At 37.0% G+C, this 25,899-nt stretch overlaps 1 protein-coding gene across 1 annotated transcript in view; it reads right to left on the reverse strand.

Annotated features, from left to right (window-relative positions):
- PTPN4 (protein tyrosine phosphatase non-receptor type 4) overlaps positions 1-25,899 on the reverse strand; it is a 226,616-nt gene that overhangs the window by 131,454 nt on the left and 69,263 nt on the right. Inside the window, 1 exon segment of the mRNA XM_043576571.1 lies at positions 2,727-2,834. Within this exon segment, the coding sequence (XP_043432506.1) occupies positions 2,727-2,834 (108 nt within the window).

Here is a 25,899-nt window from a genome sequence, read left to right on the forward strand (position 1 = left end):
GCCTTTCCGTGGATTCATTTTGTCATTTCACAGATTCTTCTAAGTATTTAAATACTGAACGTGCAGTACTGTGGGAAAGACCTGTATAGGGAGTTTTGACACCCAAGACTAGTTTCATTAATGCCAGCAATAGCTTAGGCTTTATCTCCTTGGATTAGGATAATTTCTCATGAAAAAATAAGGGTGCTAGATAATTTCTTTTTCATTTTTTTTAAAGTTTATTTATTTATCTTGAGAGAGAGACAGACAGACAGACAGACTGACAGAGTAGGGGAGAGGGAGGGGCAGAAAGAGAGAGAAAGAGAGAATCCCAAGCAGGTGTTCTGTCAACACAGAACCCGACATGGGGCACAATCTCACGAACCACAAGATCATGCCCTGACCCAAAACCATGAGTCAGATGCTTAACTGACTGAGCCACCCAGGCACCCCTAGACAAAATAATTTCTAAGGCTTCTTTTGGGTCTTTGAAATTCTAATTCCAAATTTGGGGGAAGAATGATTTTAGATCATTAGCAAATAGACCCTTGGACCTGGGAATATATCTTATTTGGAAAGGAAAGCTCAAGATAGAAAAGTAAGACAAAATAAGCAAAATTAGGAGACTACAAAAAGATCGACCCAGCTAAATTCCTCTGCTTCCCCATATTCATCCTGCTAAAATGTCCTCCTGTACACACACTTATGTATCAGAATTTAAGTTTATTCATTTTGAGAGAGAGAGAGAGAGAGAGAGAGAGAGAGAGAGAGAGAGAGTGTGTGTGTGTGTGTGTGTGTGTGTGCGCGCGCGAAAGCAGGAGAGGGACAGAGAGAGACAATCTGAACCAGGCTCCACAATGTCAGTGCAGAGCCCAATGCGGGACTCAATCCTATAAACCGTGAGATCATAAACTGAGCCGAAATTAAAAGCCAGACACTTAACCGACTGAGCCACCAAGGTGCCCCTAGGTAACAGAATTTTATCCCTTGTAATATATGTGATCTCAGTATTAGTCCTTCTAGAATACTTTATCACAGCGGATGATTTTTCATACTCATGGCAGGGACAATGATTCTGAGTAGCTGCTCTTTCTCCTTTGTTGTCTTATCATTTTTCTAATCATTCTAAAGACAGGCTTCCAGCAGGAGAGTGTGACCGATAACTGTCAGCAAGATAACCAGACAACTAACTTTTATTAGCTGTATGTCACACAAAGTGGGGTGTGGCAGACACCTTTGGTGTTGCCTGGCTCACAATTTATCTTTCTGGGAAAGGCTGCATAACTGACATTTCTACTCACTTCCATTTTCACATTCATTTATCAAGAAATAATACTACTCAACTAGGCCCTTGTAGAAGCTCCAATCTCTGGTGAAGGCATCAACTTATATGGAAAGTTTGTTTTTATTTCAGTTCATTACAAAAGTACTTCCTTCCACTGACACTAGCTGGCTCTTGCTTTGTTTTATCCACCTCATTCTCATAGGTTTTCATACAAAACGAGTAAATGATGCCAGGAAAAAGTAATATTTAGGAGGCACCTGGGTGGCTCACTTTGTTAAGCATCCAACTCCTGATTTCAGCTCAGGTCATGATCTTGCAGTTTAGGCCCCGTGTCAGGCTCTATATGCTCAGCGCAGAGCCTGCTTGGGATTCTCTGTCCCTATGCTGCTGTCTCTCAAAATTAAATAAACTTCAAAAAAAAAAAAAAGTAATGTTTAACATCTCACAGTTACCTCTGCTTCCCCATATTCCTTTCTGTTAACCATTCATTCAGAGATCTAGGATTCTGACTATGAGAGAACAAGAGTAAGACATGGAGAGAAACTGTACTTTTCATGTAAGAGTTATTTGTATTTTCTATAGCCATTCTATTAACATTCCCTTATAAACCAATTTCTAAAGCACTGAACCAGAGACCCATTTGTCCAGCCTCCAAATTTTTCTAAACTATAGATATAAAAGGTCTCTTTCAAAACACTCTCCTGTACTAATCAAATGAGTATCATTATTCTTTTGTAAAAGACCCTATCTGTATAAGCATATAACTTTTCATAGAATTCAATACTTCTGTTATTCATCACATGCTATCTTCTATTTCTATAATGTGATTTTTTCCAACAAGAAGAATCATGATTGGAACTATCATGATTGTTAAAGAATCAGTAACAATCTAAGTAACTTAATGTCCAAGTAACTGTAGAGCTCCCAAACTTAATCTCTATCTCATTTGGGAGGGTCTCCTTTGAATCTTCCTACTTGGAAAATTTACATTTAACAAATAAGGAAATTTGTTAGAAACAGACTGCCATGAATACCACAAAAAACTAATTTCACTTTAATGGAGGCTAATTTATATTAAGACTAAGATACATTAACATTCAAAAATATTTTTATCTTACTTCAATATTTTAATACTGCATTAATATTTTAAACTTTATGCCCAATTTTGTCTCAGTCAAGTAGCATGCATTAGATTTACAGTTGAGTTGTGTGAGATAAATAAACTGGCACAAGATTTACAGACTGACTTATAATTATGAAAACTTTCAGGAAAAAACTTTATTAATTAAAACACCAAGAAAATGAGGAACAAAGGCAGAAGAATTAGCTCTAATCATTCCAATTAAATTCTTAAAACTTTAACTCACTAATCAGATTAGTAAACATTATAAATCAAAAATTCCTTATATTATGAACAGAGAGAAAAACTGAAATGAAATAAAAGAGAACAGCTTAAACTTACTGGGTTGTCTGTGGAATCGTCAGCCAACTGTAAACCAAAATAATCGCGCTCAGTCAAATCAAGATGCTTGAAGACTATATCCAACAAAACTTGCCCCTGATCATGTTTCTAGAAGAAAAGAAAAGGAAATCAACACTGATAGGCAATATACTTTCACATTTTTGAGCTCCTGAATTTTTATCCTCTTCTATTAAATTGGCAACTATTCCCACACCAATGACTTGATTGAGAATAAAGACTTCACATGTTACATAATACTTAAAGAACAGTCGGACTTGGGGTCCCTGACAGGCTCAGTTGGAAGAGCATGTAACTCTTGATCCCCTGATCATTAGTTTGAGCCCCACATTGGGTGTAGAGATTACTAAAAAATAAATAAACAAAAAAAAATACTCTTGACTTTTGTTCAGAAGGTTCAAAGAGCATATAAAAATATGATGACATTAAAGAAAACCTCTGGTTGAAATGGCTTCTGCTTTCAAACTAGTGTCATGGGATTTTGATAATTTTATACTGTTGCCACATTAACTCACATATATATCTTTATCATTTGCCCTATTGGCTTTTTTCTAATTTTTTAAATGTTTGTTTATTTTTGAGAGAGAGAGACACAGCATGAGTACAGAAGAGGCAGAGAGACGGAAACACAGAATCCGAAGCAGGCTCCAGGCTCTAGGCTCTGAGCTGTCACCACAGAGCCTGACACGGGCTCAAACCCACGAACCACGAGATCATGACTTGAGCCGAAGTCCGACGTTCAACCGACTGAGCCACCCAGGCGCCCCTTGTCTTACTGTTTTTATTCTTCCATTTAAATTAGGACTAGAGGGGCGCCTGGGTGGCGCAGTCGGTTAAGCGTCCGACTTCAGCCAGGTCACGATCTCGCGGTCCGTGAGTTCGAGCCCCGCGTCAGGCTCTGGGCTGATGGCTCGGAGCCTGGAGCCTGTTTCCGATTCTGTGTCTCCCTCTCTCTCTGCCCCTCCCCCGTTCATGCTCTGTCTCTCTCTGTCCCCAAAATAAATAAACGTTGAAAAAAAAAATTTTTTTAAATAATAAAAAAAAAATAAATTAGGACTAGAAAGTGACACATTTAACTAAATAAAATTTAGTATTTCTGCATGTAAAATAAAGTCATCAAAAAGCCCCAACAAAGATGAAAATTATTTGTAGCAAACTGATAAATAATATTTTAATTATGCAAGTATTCAGAGAACTTTAGAAAAATACCTCCTTTTAACCTCACATTAATTCTATCATGTAGGCATCATTTATTATCCTGCTGTTTTAGTAAAAGCAAGCATAACTTCCCTAAGTTCCACAGTTACTAAGTTGTAGAACAAAGTGCATGACTAGGTAATTTCCTAAAAAAAGAAATGTAATTTGTATGTAAGTGATGAATCACTAAATTCTACACTTGAAATGAGTATTACACTGTTTGTTAACTAACTAGAATTTAAATAAAAACTTGGGGGAAAGATGTAACCAATAAATAAAAACATGAAGAAATAATCAACACATCTGGTAATAAAAGAAATCAAAAGTGGAAAACTATAATGCCATGCCATGAGCAAACCACAATCCAAAAAATCCAATGAGTGAGATAAAAACTACTTATTGCTGCTAACATTATAGATAGATATAATGTGTTGGGAAAGCAATCTGAAAACACTAACTAAGAGCAGTAACAATATTGACTACTTTTGGCATTCTAACCTTAGTGACAAATAATTAAATCCCGGACTACGACGAAACAGCTATACATACCACTATGTTCACTACAGTTTTATTTATATAAGACAAATATTAGAAGAAACATGTTAGTAAATAGTGGTATACCTTACCACTATTTTTTCCTCTCACTAGCTATAGCAGTTTGGAAGCTTCCAGCTACATATTAGAATCAAAACTCAGAGCCAAAACAATGAGGACATGTATGTTTTCAAATAATAGAAAATAAAGAGGTACAAGAGACTCCAGAGCTGGCTAATTCAAGCAGATGAAAGATATAATCAATCACCAGGTTTCTTTCCATCTCTCTTATCTGCATTCCTGGTATTAACTGTCTCTGTAGGCTGTTACCAAGATGGTCATAGCAATATCAAAATTCATACCAATACATGACAATGTTGAAAAGAACAACCTTCTTAGTAAGGTTACTTTACAAAGAGCTATCCTTCGTGTCTTATTGGCCAGACTGGGTCAAAAAGCTATTTGCAAAACTCGTAAATGGCAGAATGTATGTGCTTCAAGTAATGATTCACAATGGTGGCTGCTATTTAATATAAATATTTTTTATACTGATACAACTCACCTCCCCGACCCCTCTCCCATTCTCATTAAATTGGTCCAGGATGGAGATCAAGCATTACCCACCTTTTTTTTTTAGGTTTTATTTATGAGAGGAAGAGAGAGAGAGTGAGCGAGCAGGGGAGCGCAGAGGGAGAAGGACAGAAGAGAATCCCAAGCAGGCCCTGCACTGTCAATCCCCAGTGTAAAGCTTGAAGCCACAAACCATGAGACTGTGATCTGAGCCTGAAAACCATGAGTCTGATGCTTAACCAACTGACCCACCCAAACGCCCTAAGCATTAGTCATTTTAAAAAGCGAGGGGCGCCTGGGTGGCTCAGTCGGTTAAGCGTCCAACTTTGGCTCAGGTCATGATCTCACGATTCGTGGGTTCTAGCCCTGCATTGGGCTCTGTGCTGACAGCTCAGAGCCTGGAGCCTGTTTCCGATTCTGTGTCTCCCTCTCTCTCTGCCCCTCCCCCGTTCATGCTCTGTCTCTCTCTGTCCCAAAAAATAAAATAAACGTTGAAAAAAAAAAAAATTAAACAAAAGAAATTCTGTTTAACTTTTTGAGGTACCACCAAACTCCTTTCCACAGCAGCTGTAGTATTTCACATTCCCACTAACAATGCATGAAGGTTCCAATTTCTCTAAATCCTTGCCAACATTTGTTATTTTCTATTCTTTTGATTGAAGCCATCCAAGTAGGTATGAGGTAGTACTTCAATATGGTCTTGATCTACATTTCCATAATATCTAACGATGTTGAGCATTTTTTTCATGTGCTTATTGGCCATCTGAACATCTTTGAAGAAACGTCTAATCAAGTTCTTTGCCCATTTTAAAAACTGGCTTGATAAACCTTTCTGTTGAGTTTTAGAAGTTCTTTTTATATTCTGGATGCTAGAGCTTTTCTGGATGTATAATATACAAATATTTTTTCCCATGTGTAGGTGTCTTTTCACTTTCTTGATCATAAACTTGGATACACAAAGTTTTAAATTTCGGTGAAGCCATATTTATTATTTCTTTTGATATTATATCTATGAATTACTTGCCAGGTCCAAGGTCATGAAGAATTACCTATATATTTTCTTCTAAAAGATTAATGGTTTTAGCTCTTAACATGTAGTCTTTTCAGTCTTTTGAACCTTATTTTTCTGTATGGTAGGTATATATATATATACCTAGGTAGGGGTGCAGCTTATTTCTTCTACATGTGGGTATCCAGTTGTCTAAGCACCATTTGTTGAAGAAACTATTCTTTCCTCACTGAATCTATCTTGGTAACTTTGTCAAAAAACTGTTGACCACAGATGTACGGAATTATTTCCAAATGTATAGGTTATTTTCTACTCTCAGTCATCAGTTTTATTTTCATCTCCCATACACTATATAGACTTAGTTCTGAAGAATCCTACAATCCAGAAATGCCAATAGTCGCTGATGAAAACAGGCCAAGAAAACCTGCTTGCTCTAGCCAAATGACCAGGAAAAGAAGGGTTTCTAGCAGCACAGAAACCTTACTGACAATGCCAACTCTACTCCTGCCAAACCCAATGGGAAAAAAACAGAGCCCATCTCCAGTAGTGCCGTGGAAATCAAGCAGGGAACTAGAGTTCCATGTGCCTCCTGGTACTAGCAGGGAGCCAGTGGGAAGCCTGTTCTACCTCTGCCAACCAAAAGCCAAGTTCCAAAACACAGTTACCCCTTAGTAGTGGTAACAGCAGAAGCTGAGTGTGTTACTGAACTTCCATTTCAGCCTTATGGTAACAGGCAGTGTTTAGCTTCCCCCACTGTTACAGTGACAGCAGAAGGTGAGAGGGAAGCCTAGATTTCCACTAACACACCATCCAGCTATAGCAGGTGGCACCTATCAAACAGAAAGCAGGAGGAGGTAACTAGGAAAAAGAACAGTTAAATCGTGAAATAACATACCCATGATAAGCTGCATATAAAACTGACCAAAATTAAAAGAGCAAAAGGTTTTAAAATTCAGCTACAGTGTGGAATACATGCATGGCTTTCAATTAGGTCTCTGGATAAGATACACACAAAGCAGAATAAGGTAATTACACAAAGTTTCTAGAAACTAAATTATCATTAGAACAACCCACAAAAGCAGGCCAGGACCTGTATACTACCAAGGTGACTCCTTGCAATAAAGAAGATCGAATACAATCTAGAGTCTCACAAAATATTCCCCAAAATGTCTAGAATACTACCTAAAATCACTCATCATACAAAGAACTAGGGAAATCTCAATGAGAATGAGAAAAAGCAATCAACAGATGCCAACAATGACATGACTCAGATGTTGGAATTACCTGACAAGGATTTTGAAGTAGTCACCTTACAAACATTTCAATGAACCATTATGAATGCTGTCAAAAACAAAGAAAGAAAAAGAAAACGAAAAGAAAGGGGCACCTAAGTGGCTCAGTCAGTTAAGCATCCAACTTTTGATCTCAGCTCAGGTCACGATCTCATGGTTTGTGAGATCGAGCCCCTCGTTTGGCTCTGCATGTCAGCACAGAGCCTGCCTGAGATTCTCTCTCTCCCTCTCTCTCAAAATAAATAAATAAACTCAAAAAAATTTAATTAGAATATTTTTGCAAAGAAACAGAGATATACAAGAACCAATGGAAATTCTGTAACTTAAAAATATAAAGACTTGATGTGCTCAGTAGGAGAATGAAGATGATAAAGAAAAGAATCAGTGAATTTCAAGACAGATGACTAGAAATTACAAAAAGAAAATAAACTGTAAGAAAGAAAATGACCAGCCCTTCAGAGGCATGTGAAACAATGGAAAAAAACATAACAGTCTTGTCCCTGGAGTCCCTAAAAGAGAAGATAGTTTTGGGATAATAAAATATTTGAGGAAATGCTAGCTAAAATTTTCACAAATTTGGCAAGAAGTGAAAACATAGACTCAAGAATCCAAGTGAATCCCAAGGAAAATGGTTCCAAACAAATACACCCTGAGACACATCATAATCAAACTACTGAAAACAAAACATAAAGGAAAAAAAATCTTGAAAGCAATATTTATCTATACAAAGTGACAATTCAAATTAAGACAGATTTCTCATCTGCAACCACAAGGCCATAAGGAAGTTGTACATAATATTTTCCACGTGCTAAAAGAAAACAGCTATCAACACAAAATTCTTTAGTAAAAGAAAATATTGTATAGGAATGAAAGATAAATAACATTCTCAGAAAAAGGAAAATTTAAGAGAATTTATCACCAATAGTTCATCACTAAAGGAATACCTAAAAGAAGTTCTCCAACCAGAAAGGAAACAGTAACAGGAAGAAATATGGAAAAATAGAAAAGAAAAAAGAACAACAGAGTGGGAGAAACTGGGAAAAATCTAAAAGCCTATGCTTCTCTTTAGGATTATATTATATTTGATGGCTAAAAGAAAACACTGTAACTTTATCTGACATGCTGCCCAATGTACATAGAGAAAAAAATTAACACAATTGAAAGGGGGAAAAGTAAAGGCCCCTAAAGGCAGGTAGTTTCTATACTTCATTCAAGGTAGTAAAATACTGTTGCCAATATACAGTTGACTCTTGAACAACGGGGATTAGGGGTGCCAATCTCCATTCCTGCCCCACAGGTGAAAATCTGCATATAACTCTCAACTCCCCAAATCTTAACTGGTGACTGGAAGCCTTACTTACTGATAACAAAAAAAGTCAATTAACGTCTATTTTGTGTGTCATGTGTGTTATATTCTGTATTCTTATAATAAGCTAGTGAAAAGAAAATATTAAGTTATTAAGAAAATCATAAGGTCGGCACCTGAGCAGCTGACTCTTGATTTTGGCTCAGGTCATGATCCCAGGGTCATGGGATTGAGCCCCGCGTCAGGCTCTGCACTGAGCATGGGGCTTGCTCAAGATTCTCTTTCTCGCTCTCTCTCCTTCTGCCCCTCTCCCCTGCTTTCACTCTTTCTCTCCCTCTAAAAATAAAATTTAAAAAAAGAAAGAAAATCATAAGAAAAAGCAAATAACATTTATGGTACTATACCATATTTATCGGGAAAAAATCTGCATATAAATAGACCCATGCAGTTCAAACTCATATTGTTCAAATCTCAACTATACTACCATAATTGGTATGTAAAAAATGTAATACCAAGAGCAATCATCAAAAACAGCCATGCAAAAAGATACTTTCAAAAACACTAAAAACGAAATTCTAAAAAAGGTTTACATAACCTATTAGAAAGGCAAGAAAAAAAATGAAAAGCATAATAAACAGAAGCCAAGTAATAAAATGGCAAACCTAAGCTCTAACACACAAATAATTACATGAAAGTACATGGTCTAAATAGATGAATAAAAAGGCAGAGTAGGGGGAAAAACCATGATCTATTACCTACAACAAATTTACTTCAAATATAATGATATGTGTAAATTGCAAACAAAGGGATTGAAAAAGATGTATCACGCAAACATTAATTTTAAAAACTATACTTGAAAGCAAAAAATTTTACTAGGGGAAAGAAAAGAACATTACAAAATATTTATGCACAAAAAAACACAACTGGAACACAAATGAAACAAAAATAGAATGGGAAGAAAATCAGAAAATAGAAAAAGCACAACTATAACTGCCAGTGTCAAAAATTTATCAATTGCTAGAATTATTAATAGAAAATTAGCAAGAATATAGAATTCAACAAGACATCAACTAACAACATCTACATGGGACACTCTATTCAACACCAGAATATTCATTCTTTTTGACTGTCTATGGAATATTCAGAAGACAGGCCATATCCTAGGTCATTAAATAAACCTTACCAAATTGAAAACTAAAATCAGTGCTCTATAACCATAATAAAACTAGAGCAGAAAACAGTAACAAAGTTAAAAATTAGAAACTAAACACTTGGAAAATAACTCATTTTTAAATACTCCACAGGATAAAGAGGGCTCAGTAAAATAAAAAAAATACAATAAACTGGAAAAAAGAAAATTCAATATATTAAAAGTTGACTACAGAATATAGCTAAAGCTGTGCTGAAAAGAGGATTTATGACCTAAAAGTTTACTTTAGAAAAAAAGGAAAGGTCTCCAGTCAATAGCCTGAACTCCTAACAAAAACTAGAAAAAGCAAAATAAATAGAAGGAAAGGAGTAAAATACAGGTAAGACCAGAAATCAATGGAAATCTGGTTCTTTGAAAAGATCAAGAAAATTGAAAAACTTCTAGCAAGAGTATAAAGAAAAAGAGAGAGAACACACAAATTACCAATTACAGAATTAAAAGTAAGGATGTCACTGCACACTCCAAAAACATCTACAAGGTAAGTAAATAGAAGAAACATATCTATACACAGACATTTCACAATTTGGGTGAAATAAATGATTTCCTCAAAAAATAAAACTCTACTAATATTTACCTAGTATGAAATACTTTGAATACCTCTACAATTATTTTTTTCAATGAAACTGTACTTTAAAAAAAACAAACAACAACAACAAAAAAAACACCTCCCCTAAATTGAAATCTCCTGGGCCTAATGATTTCACTGGAGAATTAATTCTAAGAAATATTTAAATAAGACTTAAGAACAAGTCTACTCAACCTACCTCCAGAAAATCAACTCACTCTATGAAACTAGTATACCCAGATATCAAAGCCAAAGTACAAAAAAAGAAAACTACAAATATTTCTCATGAACATAAATGCAAAATTCCTCAAAGAAATATTAGTAAATGGAATTAAGCAACCCTCAAAAGGATTATACACGATGAACAAGTGAGGTCTTCCGGAGACGCAAGTGTGGTTCAATACTGAAAATCAATCAGGTAACGATGTCCTGAAAGCAATTCCCTTGGCCTACTTCCCAGCAAAACAACTACTGCTAAGGAAAACAAGCAAAAACACAACCCCAACAATTTAAAGCCTCCGGGAATTGTGGTAAGAACATAGAACAAATGAAACAGCATTTATTCAAAAAACTATACTAAGTCTTGCTAAGAATGGTCAGTCTGTGGCACTTGAGCCATGATCTACTTTCTCTCTCTTCCTCCTAGGCTGATGGTAAGCAAGCTCTACTCCAGGATGGCCAAGAAGAGAAAAATCCCTCTACCCTTAGATAGTAGTCAAGGCATACAGAATCTGTACAGAAGGGGCAGGCTGCCAGCATTCTCAGGCATCTCAACTGTGTTTCAGATTTTAAAACACAGGACAGTGTGGCCAAGAAGCTGGAAGCCTCCACCCAGCCCTCACTCATAGAGCAGAGACTGGTCTCAATCACAGAAAGTAAAAAATACTGAAGCCATGAAGCAGATGGGATTGCCCAGGGTCAGAAGAAAGAGTAAAGAAACAGCTGATGGAGAACCTTGACAGGTACCAAAATCCCCAGCAGGCAGAACAGTGACTGCCAAAGAAGGCAATAAAAACATATTTGGTTAAGTGACTACATAAATGATAGAATGGCCTTCAGAAAATAATTTAAAGTTTATATGGCTTTTATATATGTCACTTAGCAGGCATTCCTGGTCCTTCAGAGGTTTTTCTTTTTTTTGTTTTTTGTTTGTTTGTTTGTATGTTTACTTCCTAAGAGGACCAGCTAAACAAGACATCTGAGGAAATCTCTAAAGCACAAGGGACAGTGCATCCTGCATAGATACTAACTGGAAACAGTTCCTTTAAAGATGAAGAAACTGTTCCTGAGGTTCCTGGGTGGCTCAGTCGGTTGAGTCTCTGACTTTGGCTCAGGTCATGATCTCACAGTTGCTGAGTTTGAACCCCTTGTTGGGCTCTGTGCTGAGAGCTCAGAGCCTGGAGCCTGCTTCAGATTCTCTCCTATGTCTCCTCTCTTTGTCCCTCCCCTGCTCATGCTCTCTCTGTCTCTCTGTCTCTCTCTCAAAAATAAATAAACATTAAGAAAAAAAGAACTAAAAAAAAGGCAAAAAAAGAAACTGTTCCTAACAGAACTTATCTAGGTTTATTACTAGAAATTTAAGTTGATAACAACTGCCAGGCAAAACTGAGATTCCTGTTGGCAGGCCAAGCACAAGGACAGATGTGTTAGACAAGTTTATAAGAAATACCAAGCAGCAGCACTATAAAACTTATGGCAGAGAAAAATACTCTGTAGGGTAGTACAGTAAAACGGAAACAACAGTCAAGCCAAGTCCTTACTTGGCTAGTTAGTATGTAGTCTTGGGTGAATTTTGTTCTAACTAAGCCAGTTTCATCAACTCAAAACCTATGGGGATAGACTAGTTCATGTGTGTTTTGAGGTGGCAAAGGCCAGATTTGGGCTTCCTGCTTCAACCATAGGAAATGGAACTGGTCTACTACATCTACCCACCCACACATATACATGTGTGTATGTGTATCTTTGTGGCAGAAAAAAACCCAAAAGTATTTCATACTTTAAAACGACTGAAAACAATTGGAGTAGATGATCTCTGAGGCCCCTCGTTTCTAAGGATGCTTTCCTGAACATGGAAAAAAGAAATGTTTACACATAAGAAAAAAGGCAATTATGTAACAGTTAATGCAGGTTAGAAATACTAAAGGGCTGGAGGAAAGAGTTACTTTCATAATGTTTAGGCCAAAGGCATATAATGTGTCTTAACAGTGACTGAAATCCTTCAGATCCCTCTTAGAGTATGGACTTTGATTATATCCCTGGATGGAACATACACAACAGGAATAGATTTTCATTAGGAGTCTAAAGTGAGGAAAGGTTCTTAACAGACAACATAAACTTTAAGAGATAACATAAACACATGGGTTTTGAAAAGAAAAAGAGGTCGGGGCGCCTGGGTGGCGCAGTCGGTTAAGCGTCCGACTTCAGCCAGGTCACGATCTCGCGGTCCGTGAGTTCGAGCCCCGCGTCAGGCTCTGGGCTGATGGCTCAGAGCCTGGAGCCTGTTTCCCATTCTGTGTCTCCCTCTCTCTCTGCCCCTCCCCCATTCATGCTCTGTCTCTCTCTATCCCAAAAATAAATAAACGTTGAAAAAAAAAATTTAAAAAAAAAAAAAAAAAAGAAAAGAAAAAGAGGTAACTTATTGGTGGACAACGTAAAATTTAGTAGTGGCTTAAAGGAGTGACAATAGCTTCTTTTTTCTGCCTGGAACTAATTTATAAAACAGGAGAAGGGAAACAAATATTATGGTACTCCAAATATAAACTACACCTTCTATAGTTTAAAAAAACTACATTTTTTTCTATACGAAAGTCAAGAGAAAGGTTCTGCATAAAGAAAAATAATCCAAACAGAGTTATGGCTAGCAAAGTTAGTAATGACTGAGAACAACAGTGATAGCCAAAGCTTACTGACTACTTGCTATGTCTGACACTTGTAAATGAACATGTAATAATTCACTTCATTATCGTGAGAACTCTCTGAGGTAGGTCCTGTTAAGACTCTTTAGGAGTGCCTGGCTGGCTCAGTTGAAGAGTGGGCAACTGTTGATCTCCGGGTTGTGAGTTTGAGCCCCCAGGGTGGGTGCAGAAATCACTTAAATCCTAAAAAAGACTCTTTAAAGATGAAGAAACTGAGGCAGAGAAAATAAACACAGATTTGCAAAGATCACACAGGTAGTAAGTAGTGGAACTTACATTCTACCCCAGATTATCTGGCTCAAGAGTCCATGCTTACAGCCACCATAAAATACTTTGTTTCATAGAATAATTTTGCCATTATCAACAATGGAAGACTACTTATACTTAGTCTCCTCAGCTGAAAGGAATATTTTTTAAGCTGGGTACACACAATTGCTTTGTATAACCCATATAAAAATACCCACTTTCCTTTCCAGCAATATGGCAGAGTAGAAAATCTAAGAACTCTCTGCCACAAAATCCCTAGAGATGCTGGTAAAAATGCAATAAACATTCTTTTAATTGTATTGCTGGGTTGAAAAGAAGCCTACAGCAAGGAAAAAGAGGGAAATATAAAACTTAAGAACTGTGCCAGGACTGCCATGGAAAGGCTTCTTAAGGAATAAGCAGTCTAAGTTCATCACATACAAGTGAGACAATTTGAGTAGGAGATGGGCTCAAATAAGGTGAGATACAGGACTAAGACTTTTTCACTGAAACTCCCAACTCAGATGGTGACATTATTTTTGTTTAAGTTTATTTATTTATTTTGAGAGAGAGTGTGTGCGTACAAGTGGGGAGGAGAAGAGCAGAGGAGACAGAGAGAGAGACAATCCCAAGCAGGCTCTGCACTGTCAGTATGGAGCCCAACACAAGGCTCAATCCCATGAACTGTGAGATCAGGACCTGAGCTGAAATCAAGAGTCAGACACTTAACCAACTGAGACACCCAGGCGCTCTCGGATGGTAACACTATTAACGAAAGGCAGATTAGTGGGGGACAAAATCCTCCCACCAGCCCAGGATAAAACAAAAGTAGTTTTTCTGCCTCTACCTGGGATCCAGATGAAGTGGAAAAGTTTCCCCTGAAAATCATTCACAACCACAAGGCTGCCCTCACAAGGGTCTAATGTTTGAGTTTATACTGTCTATTGCTTAAAGAACCCCAATGGTGAATAATTATGATCAAATATTAGTTCTGGGTAAAAACAAAACATCCCTCAAGGAATGCATCCTTAACCCAGACTACAAACAATTCTCAGGGATAATGCTTATCTGAAGACAAGGTCACAATTCAAAATCATAAAACACTGGTGGAATCAAGACAAAAGTTATGAAAGCTAATTACATTCTTTTAAAAACTTCAAATAATAGAGCCATAAAGACCATAAACTTAATGATTAAAAGTATTAAAAATATAGGGGCACCTGGGTGGCTCAGTCAGTTAAGTGTCCAACTCTTACCTTTGGCTCAGGTCAGGTTCTCATTCATGGTTGTGAGATTAGAGCCCCACGTCAGGCTCTGCACTAAGCTCCAGAGCCTGCTTGGGATTCTCTCCTCTCTCACTCCTGCCCCTCCTCCAGTCATAGTCGATCTCTCTCAAAATAAATAACACCCCAAATTACTTATAGATGGGTTAAAAAATGTTAACACACAAGCCTCTAACAAAACTGAATTAAGAATTAAAAAAAAAAAATTAACAAGAACCACATATAGAGCATATGGATCTAACAATGAAAGAAAATCAGTAAGCTGTTTAAAATTTCACACATAAAAAGCACAAATAGCATTACCAAATCTGTGAAGTTCTAACCTTCAAAGAATACAAAATCTCCATCTACCTAAACTTTTCCAATGAATAGAAAAGCAGAAGATGTTACTTACTCTGATGATTCTACTTTAAAAGGCAATAATAACAGTAAAAGAACATATGAAAGTGAATCACATTAATGAATAGAAATGCAAAAATCTCAAATAAAATACTAGCAAACTGAATTTTGGCATCACGACAAAAAATGATTCGAAGATTTTGTGGAGGATTTAATATTACAAAAGCTATAGATAGAATTATTAATTTAGTATTAACAGAATAAAGGAGAAAAAGCATACAAATACCTCCTCATTCAAATGGGGAAAAAATGAAGTAAAACCACATAAACAAATTTTGCAGTAACAAAACACAAAGAAGGGCATTAGAGAACTATAGAGGGAGTCAATTCAAAAAGAAAAGATAATATTTGTAAATATTTACTCACCCAACAAAGGAGCACCTAAATATATAAAGCAAATACTAACAGACAGGGAAAAATTGACAATAACATAATAAGAGTAGGTAACTTTAATATCCCACTTACATCAAAAGACTGCTCAATTAGACAGAAAATCATAAAGAAAAGACTGACCTTAAACAACACATTAGACCAGATTAACTCAATAGATATATACAGAACATTTCATCCAAAGGCTGCAGAATACACCTTCTTTTCAAGTGCACATGGGACATTCTCTAGGATAACTCACATGTTGGCCCACAAAACAAGTCTCAATAAATACAAGAAGACTAAAATTATACCAAGGATCTTTTCTAACCACAACAGAAGACTAGAAATCAATTACAAGAAGGAAACAGGAAAAAAATACAAACATGGGTAGACTAAACAACATGCTACTAAACACACAATGGGCCAACAAAGAAATCAAAAAAGAAATTTAAAAAATACCTTCAGAGAAATGAAAATGGAAACAAAACTTTCCAAAATCTATGGGATGCAACAAAAGCAGTTCTAAGAGGGAAGTTCATGGTGATGCAGGCCTACCTAAAGAAATGAGAAAAATTCCAGATACACAACTTAATTTTACACCTAAACAAACGAGAAAAAGAAGGGCAAAGCCTAAAATTAGCAGAAGAAAGGAAATAGTAAAGACCAGATCAGACATAAATGAAACCGAGACTTTTAAAAACAAGAGAAAAGATCAATGAAACTAATAGCAGGTTCTTTGAAAAGAAAATCAATAAATCATTAACTAGACCCATCAAGGAAAAAAAAAAAGAGGGCACAAATAAGATCAGAAATAATGAAGTTACAACTGACCCTACAGAAATATAAAGGATGATAACAGACTACTACAATCAAGTATATGCCTACAAACTGTAAAACCTAGAAGAAATAGTTAAATTCCTAGAAACTCATGACTTATAAAACTGAATCACAAAGAAATAAAAAGTCTGAATAGACTGGAATGCCTAGCTAGGTCAGTAAGTAGAGCAAGCAACTCTTGATCTAGGGGTTGTAAGTTCAAGTCTCACAGTGTTTGTGGAGATAACCTAAAAAGTAAAATCTTAAAAAAAAAAATTTTTTAATCTGAATAGCCTAATTACAACTAATGAATTAAATCTGCAATTTTCAAACTCCTAAAAACCTAAGGCCCAGGATCAGATGGCTTCACAGGTGAATTCTATCAAACATTTACAGTTAGTACCTATTCTTCTCAAATTATTTGAAAAAAACTGAAGAGGAAGGACTGCTTCCAAAATCATTTTACAAGGCCAGCAAAACTAAAACCAGACATTCTGCCCATATCGCTGATGAACATAGATGCAAAAATCCTCACCAACTAACAGCAAAGTAAATTCAACAATATATTAAAAAGATCACACACCAGGACCAAGCAGGCTTTATTACAGGGATGCAAGGATAGTTCAACATCTGTATTTCAATCAAAGTGATACACCACAACATCAAAGGATGAAAATCATATGGGCATCTCAGTATATGCAGAAAAAGCACTTGACAAAACTCAACATCCATTTATGATAAAAAGTCTCAACATTAGGTGGGTACAGAAGAAACATACCTCAACGTAACAAAGGCTACATATGTAAGATCCACAGCTAACATCAGACTCAATGTTGAAAAGCTCACAGATTTTCCTCTAAGATCAGGATAAGGATAACTACTCTCACCATTTTTATTCAATACAGTACTGGAACTCCAAGCCACAGCAATTAGGCAAGAAAAAGAAATAAAAGGTATCCGAATTAGAAAGGAAGAAGTAATATTGCCATTACTTGTAGAAAACTTAATTCTATATACAGAACACCCTAAAAACTCTACCACAAAACTATCAGAACTAATAAATTCAATAAAGTTGTAGAATACAACACAGTAACATATGGAAATTGGTTGTGTCTCTATAAACTAATAATAAGCTATCAGAGAAATTAAGAAGGGCTCCTGGGTGGCTCAGTCAGTTAAAGCATCTGACTTTGGCTCAGGTCATAATCTTGCGGTTTGTGGGTTCGAGTCCTGCTTCAGGCTCTGTACTGACAGATCAGAGCCTGGAGCCTGCTTCAGATTCTGCGTTTTCCTCTGTCCCACTGCCCCTCCCCCACTCGCTCGTTCAAGTGCTCTCTCTCTCTCAAAAATGAATAAACAGGGGCACCTGGGTGGCTTAGTCGGTTGAGCGTCCGACTTCAGCTCAGGTCATGATCTCACGGTTTGTGGGTTCGAGCCCCGTGTCAGGCTCTGTGCTGACAGCTCAGAGCCTGGAGCCTGCTTCGGATTCTGTGTCTCCATCTCTCACTGCCCCTCCCCCACTCATATTCTGTCTCTCTCTCAAAAATAAATAAACATTAAAAAACATTTTTTAAAAATGAATAAACATTTAAAAGGTTTTTTTTTAAAGGAAGGGAAATTAAGAAAACAATCATGTTTACCATAAAAAATAAATAAATAAAACATCTAGGAATAAATTTAACCAAGAAGACCAAACACCTATACTCTGAAAACGATAAGACAATGATGAAAGAAACTGAAGATAAGTAAATTAAATGATATATAATTCTCAAGGGCTCCAAGAATTAATATTGTTAAAATATCCATAATACTCAATGAAATCTACAGAAACAATGCCATCCCCATCAAAAATACCAATGACATTTTTCATAGAACTGGAACAAATAATCTTAAAATTTGTAATGGAACCACCAAAGACTCCAAATAACAAAAGTAATCTTGAGAAAGAACAAAACTGAAAGTATCATGCTCCCTGATTTCAAACTACACTAAAAAACACAAAAATAGACACAGAGATTAACAGTATAGAGAGCCTAGAAATAATCTCAAGCATGTATGATCAATTAATCTTCAATAAATGGTTCTGGGAAAACTAGACAGTTATATGAAAAAAAAATGAAACTGAACCAATACCTTGTGCCAAAAATAAACTCAAAATGAAATAAACAGCTGAATGTAAGACCTGAAACCATAAAACACAGAAGAAAACATAGGCAGTAAGCTCTCTGACACGGGTCTTGGCAATATTTTCTGGAACAGTCTCTTCAGGCAAGGGCAACAAAAGCTAAAATAAACAAAGGGGATTACATCAAACTAAAAAGCTTTTGTACAGCAAAGGAAACCATCAACAAAATGAAAGGGTAACCTACTGAATGGAAGAAGGTAACTGCAAATCATACAACCAATAAAGGGTAAAGGGCACCTAGGTGGCTCACCTAGGTTAAGCATCTGACTCTTGATTTCAGTTCAGGTCATGATCTCCCAGTTCACGAGTTCAAGCCTTGCGTTGGGCTCTGTGCTGACAGTGTGGAGCCTCCTTGGTATTCTTTTTTTCTCCCTCTTCTCTGCCCCTTCCCCACTAATGCTGTCTGTCTGTCTCACTCACTCTCTTTCAAAATAAATACATAAATTAAAAAAAATAAAAGGTTAGGGGCACCTGAGTGGCTCAGTTAGGCGTCTGACTTTGGCTTGGGTCATGATCTTGCAGTCGCTGAGTTCGAGCCTTGCACTGGGCTCTGGGCTAACAGCTCAGAGCCTGAAGCCTGCTTGGGATTCTGCCTCTCCTTCTCTCTGTCCTCCCCTCCCCACAACCACCACCTGCTTATGCTCTCTCTCTCTCAAAATGAATAAACTTAAATAAATAAATAAATAAATAAATAAATAAATAAATAAATGTAAAAAATATAAAAAATAAAAATAAAATCACATTACTAAGTATTAAAAAAGTCATTATGGTGCATAATGATAAATGGTGCAATTTGCCAAAACAATATGCTATTTCTTAACTTTTATGCACCAAAAAGAGTTCCAAAAATACAAAGTGTAAGCCACAATAAAAAAATACCACTTCACACCTACAAAGATGGCTATAATTTTCTTTTTAAGTGGAAAATAACAATTGTGGGCAAATTTACGGAGAAACTAGAACCCTTGTACATTGCTGGTCAGAATGTGAAATGGTGCAGCTGTTATGGAAAACAATTTTGCAGTTCCTTAAAAGCTAAACAAAAGTATCATATGATCTAGCAGATGCACTCCTGGGTATATACCCCAGAGAACTGAAAACAGGGATTTGGATATTCGCAAGCTAATGTTCACTGCAACATTATTCACAAGAGGTGAAAGGTGCAAACAACCCAAGGTCCATCAACAGATGAATGCAGATGAATGAGCATACAAAATGCAGTATACCTGTATAATGGAATATTTTTCAGGAATAAAAAAGGAATGAAGTTCTGATACATTCTACATGGAATCTTGAAACATTATGCTAAATGAAACAAGCCTACATAAAAGAACATATATTGTACGATTCCACTTAGATATCTAGAATAGGCAAATTCATAGGTTTTGGGGTCAGGGAAAAATGGGGAGTAATTGCTTGATGGTTCAAGAGTTTCTGTTTGGAGTGATGAAAAAGTTTTGGAAACAGTATTAATGGCTGCAAAACAATGTGAATGTCATTAGTGCAATTGAACTGGACACTTAAAATGGTAGTACATTTTATGTTACATATATATATATTATTTTAAAATATAGCAATATACCTAAAACCACTGAAATGTACAATTACAAAGGATGAACTGTATGCTTTAAATGTGAATTATATGTCAATAAAGCTGATAAAGCATACATACTATAAAGTTGATAGTTCCTACAAGAAGAACCTGACAAATCTTTCCCCACAGGAGATTTTAGCAAAAATGAACTACTGATAAACCACAAAAAGAGTGAGATAAATACTGGAAACATAAACGATCAATAATTATAAGGGAAAGGGAAACAACAACAACAAAGGCACAATGAAGTGATGGACAGTGGACATCCTTGTTTCCAGTGTTAGGGGAAAAATTCTAGTATTTCATTTCTAGGTATGATATATGCCTTAGGTATCTGTAAATACCCTTCGGCAGTTTATAGAAATTCTTTTCTATTTCTAGTGCACTAAGTTTTTGTTTTTTTAAAAACATGTTTGGGAACTGATCACATGGAATTTCTCCTTCACAGCTCACATTCTTGAAATTAACCTAACTTAGTATAAACACATTTTATGAGTACTGTGTGTATGTGCCAATATAAATTTAATTTGTTAATAATTTGTTTGAAAATTTTTCAGATCTTGTTCTACAATACTTCTTAATTTTTTTTAACATTTACTTTATTTTTAAGAGAGACACAGTGTGAGTGGGGGAGGGGCAGAGAGATGGGGATATATGGAATCTGAAGCAGGCTTTTGGCTCTGAGCTGTCAGCACAGAGCCCAAGCGGGGCTCAAACTCACAAACTGAGATCATGACCTGAGCCGAAGTCAGATGCTTAACCGACAGCCACCCAGGTGCCCCTACAGTATTTCTTTATATAATAATGATCTGACTAGCTATAAATATGAAAGTTATGCTGGTTTTGTAAAATGAGTAGTTAATTATTACTTCTCTTTTTATTCACTGGAAGAGATTGGTGTTATTTTTTAAATGTTGAGAAAATTCATTAGTAGAAAGTAAAACCACAATACTACAACATAAGCATCAAAACGGCTGAAATTGAAAAATACCAAGTGTTGGTGAGGATGTAGAGAGAGAGCACATGTCAACTCCCATAAGCGGCTGGTGGAAATGTATATGCAAATATAACCACTATGAAAAACTGTTTCATAATATCTGACCTAAGCTTTCCACTCTGAGATATTCGCCCAAAAGAAGTATATATGTATATATATGTATACATATTTTTCCACCAATTTACATATATGAATTGTTTATTTTAAATTTTTTTTTCAACTTTTTTAAATTTATTTTTGGGACAGAGAGAGACAGAGCATGAACGGGGGAGGGGCAGAGAGAGAGGGAGACACAGAATTGGAAACAGGCTCCAAGCTCTGAGCCATCAGCCCAGAGCCCGACGCGGGGCTCGAACCCACGGACCGCGAGATCGTGACCTGGCTGAAGTCGGACACTTAACCGACTGTGCCACCCAGGCGCCCCATATGAATTGTTTAAAGCTGTAGTATTCATCGTAGCCCCACAATGTAAACAAACCAAGGGTCCACAAACAATGGACTGGATAAATTTTAGTGTACTTATGCAATGATGTCTCACTATCTATTGCTTTATGGTAAACACACCAAGATGTTTTTTTTTTTTATTAAAAAAAATTTTTTTTTCAACATTTATTTATTTTTGGGACAGAGAGAGACAGAGCATGAACAGGGGAGGGGCAGAGAGAGAGGGAGACACAGAATCGGAAACAGGCTCCAGACTCTGAGCCATCAGCCCAGAGCCCGACGCGGGGCTCGAACTCACGGACCGCGAGATCGTGACCTGGCTGAAGTCGGACGCCCAACCGACTGCGCCACCCAGGCGCCCCAAGATGTTTTTTAAGAAGTATCAGGGGCACCTGGCTGACTCAGAAGAGCATGCGACTCTTAATCTCGGGGTCATGAATTTGAGCCCCACGTTGGGTGTAGAGATTACTTAAATACATTTTTTTAAGAACTTAAAAATAAATAAAAAGTATTAATATCTTTCATGCTTCCGTGGGTTGATGGGCCCACTCTGTGGTTCTTACTTGTGGTTGCAGTTAGATGGCAGCTATTAAATTCATCTGAAGTTTGACAGTACCAAGATGTACATGACGGCTCACTCACGCGACTGGCAACTGATGCTGACTGCTGGCTGGAGTATCAGCTGGGACTGTTAACCAGAAAGCCTACATCTATGGCCTCTCCATATGGTATAGGCTTCTCACAGCAGGATACCTGGATTCTGAGACTGTTCCAAGAGTACCAGCGTTCTAAGAGACCCAACTAGAAGGGGGACGCCTTCACATTACTGGCAGTCACAAAGAGTCTCTTTATTGCCATGGACAGAAACAAACCACATAGGCCAGGCAACACTCAGGGGTGAGGAACTCTGCAATGGTGTGAATACTAAGAGGTATGGTCCAGTAGGAGGCCATCTTTGGGGACTGGCTGCCACAAATGGAATATTACACAGAAGTGGGGAGGAAAAAGAAATATTTAGGTCGAACCATATATAAAACTGCTGACATGGTGACTTACAAAAATAAGAATTTCACATTAAAAACAAACAATACTAATCTATGGTGATAGATATCAGAATGGTGACTACTTCAGGCAAGGAGTGATAAATAACAAGAAGGAAGTACAAGGAATGCTTCTAAAGTACTGCTAATATTCTGTATCTTTTTTATTTATTTATTTATTTTTTCAACGTTTATTTATTTTTGCGACAGAGAGAGACAGAGCATGAACGGGGAAGGGGCAGAGAGAGAGGGAGACACAGAATCGGAAACAGGCTCCAGGCTCTGAGCCATCAGCCCAGAGCCTGACGCAGGGCTCGAACTCTCGGACCACGAGATCGTGACCTGGCTGAAGTCGGACGCTTAACCGACTGCGCCACCCAGGCGCCCCTAATATTCTGTATCTTGATCCAATGGTTATTTCACAGACTTTAGTTTGTAATTCTTATCAATCTTACATTTAAGATTTGATTTTTACTGTATGTATGTTATACTTCAACTGAAAAGTTAGTTCTGCCCCACTACACTACCAAAACCCTGAAATATCAGTTCTTATTCATTCAGACTGAGAAAATTTTGTTTTACCGAGAAAAATTAGCTAGCAAGTAAATGGCCCAGTGGGAACTCTAATGTATCACTTGCTGATACACAAAAATTGTCAAGTTTTACTCTTTACATATAAACCTCCCCACTTCAAACTTAGCCCCTGTAACATTCTACTTTTCTACTCTGCTTTCATTTAAAGCTGAACTAAAATAGATTTTTACACAGGGAGACCACAGATCTGTACAGTGCTCTGTCTTAATTTAGTCATTCCCATTTATCCAGTGTTATTAATATGCAAATGCACAATGCAAACAATCAACTCAAGAAGAAATGTTTGTGTATGGGGGTATGCTTAGGGACAAAACAAAATCTCTTGACTCTTAACTTTCAAAAGTATAAACACCTAACTAGTGGAAAACTGCAACTAAACATTCTTTTAAAAAATGAATTTAGGGGCGCCTGGGTGGCGCAGTCGGTTAAGCGTCCGACTTCAGCCAGGTCACGATCTCGCGGTCCGTGAGTTCGAGCCCCGCGTCAGGCTCTGGGCTGATGGCTCAGACAGAGCCTGGAGCCTGTTTCCGATTCTGTGTCTCCCTCTCTCTCAGCCCCTCCCCCATTCATGCTCTGTCTCTCTCTGTCCCAAAAATAAACGTTGGAAAAAAAAATTAAAAAAAAAAAAAAAAGAATTTATTCATAAAAAGTCTTCATTGAACACTAACTTTAGAACACAGTTTCTCAACCAACTTTGGCACTGATGACATTCTATATTAGAGACTTCATGGAGAGGGGGACTGTCCTGTGCATTATAGGATGTTTAGCTGCATCCTTGGTTTCCACCCAGCAGATGCTAGTAGCTCCCACCCAACTGTGACAACCAGAATGTTTTGACATTGCCAAATGTCCCCTGGGGGAGGGGGAGCAGGTATAAAATCAGTCCCCTTTGAGAATCATCACTACAGAGGAACATTTACAATTCTAGCTATGGGCTCAAAACCACTTCCTAAAGACAATTCTTATAAGACTATAGATTCGTTTCTCACTGAACTTTAGAAAAATACTAAACAGAAAGCCTACTCCACGAGGGAGGAGAATAGTAAGTATAATACATCTGGGACATGAATTTTGACTATGTCCCATTTAGTATATGCAATGAACACAATGGAAAATGTGCTCTATAAATAACAACTAATTATAGAATGTTAATGAGGCCAAGGCAGTCTCCATCCCTCCCAACTGTGTTTTTATGACAGAGACTACATGGATCCAAATCATCTTGCGTACTTTTTAAATACAGATTCCTAAGCCCCCCAAAAGACCTACAAAACTGAAGTGTGCAGACAGCAATCCAAACTTCTAATAAGCTTTCCTTAAGAGTCCACCATTAAATTCTTATGCATACAAAAACGTAATACAAACAGCACCATGGACTACTTATCTCCAATCTTTCATAACCACAACTTTTAATTTGTGTCACTGATCAGAAGGAGATATAGAGAAGAAACAGAAGACCAGTCAACTGATAGCAGATGGTGTGGCAGATAAAAACATCAGTCTGAGGAGTCAAAGGGCCAGGATTTTTATCTCAATCTATCACTTACTTGGCCTGTAACTATGAGCAAGGCACAAACTCCCTGGGTTTGATTTCTCTATCTATGAAAAAGAGGTAATTGTCATACCACATTGTTATTGACAAAAAGAACCAAAAACATATGTGAAAGCTCTAAGGAAGTAACACAGAACTAATATGCAAGATAAGTATTATCCAACAGATACTAATACAAAGCTACAACTGAGAAGCCATACTACAGTAAAATTATCCAATAAAATATTAATTTGGATATATGAAAGAAAAAGGATTCTGTAGAAACGTATCTTAAATATTATTCAAAACAATAAAAAATAAAAGCATATTCACAGGGTACCAAGCAGGGGAATTTCTACAGACGAGAAGCTGAGAGGTGAGTCATGTGTCACTTTACTGAAGCAAGTATGTAAGTAAGAAAGACACTATATACTACCAAAGAAAAACTTGATCTAGTATGACATTACTAAGAAAAGATTTATATTCAACTTCAGGTGTAGATCAACAAGAAATAAACATACTAGACCCTACTTTTCTCACTCAAGATGCAAGATAAAAAAACAAAAAGCAATCATATGAGGAATCCAAAATGTAAATTATAGCAGGCAGTGTAGAGAGGAAAAAATCACAATCTGAGGTAAGGTGAGCTTTTCAGGTTTTCTTTTTTTATCCTTTCTTTAGTTTTCTTTACTTAAACCTTTGACTCAAAGATGGGTTGAACTAGGGAACTGCCAGTAGGCACAGGCAGCAAAAGAGACAAGGGAAACCCAATTTTCTTTTTAAGAGGAAGAGAGAAGGAAGCCCTGTGAACCAGTGTGGTGCGGGGGGTGGGGGGGGGGGGGGGGGCGCAGGCAGAGACACATTTTTTCCTCTCTAGAGCTCTGCCTCAGGGATAGCCCCGGTCATGCAATGACATGGCTATGGTGATGATACCGTGGGAACTAAAACTCCCATCTCTGCATAGTACAAGAAAATAGGGTTTTTTGAAGAGTAGGGAGTAATCTGTGCTTGTTTGGTTTTTATCCCTCACTTTTCTCTCAGCACTACTACACTCTA

The sequence above is a fragment of the Prionailurus bengalensis genome, chromosome C1 (assembly GCF_016509475.1).
Source record: "Prionailurus bengalensis isolate Pbe53 chromosome C1, Fcat_Pben_1.1_paternal_pri, whole genome shotgun sequence".
Taxonomy (NCBI): domain Eukaryota; kingdom Metazoa; phylum Chordata; class Mammalia; order Carnivora; family Felidae; genus Prionailurus; species Prionailurus bengalensis.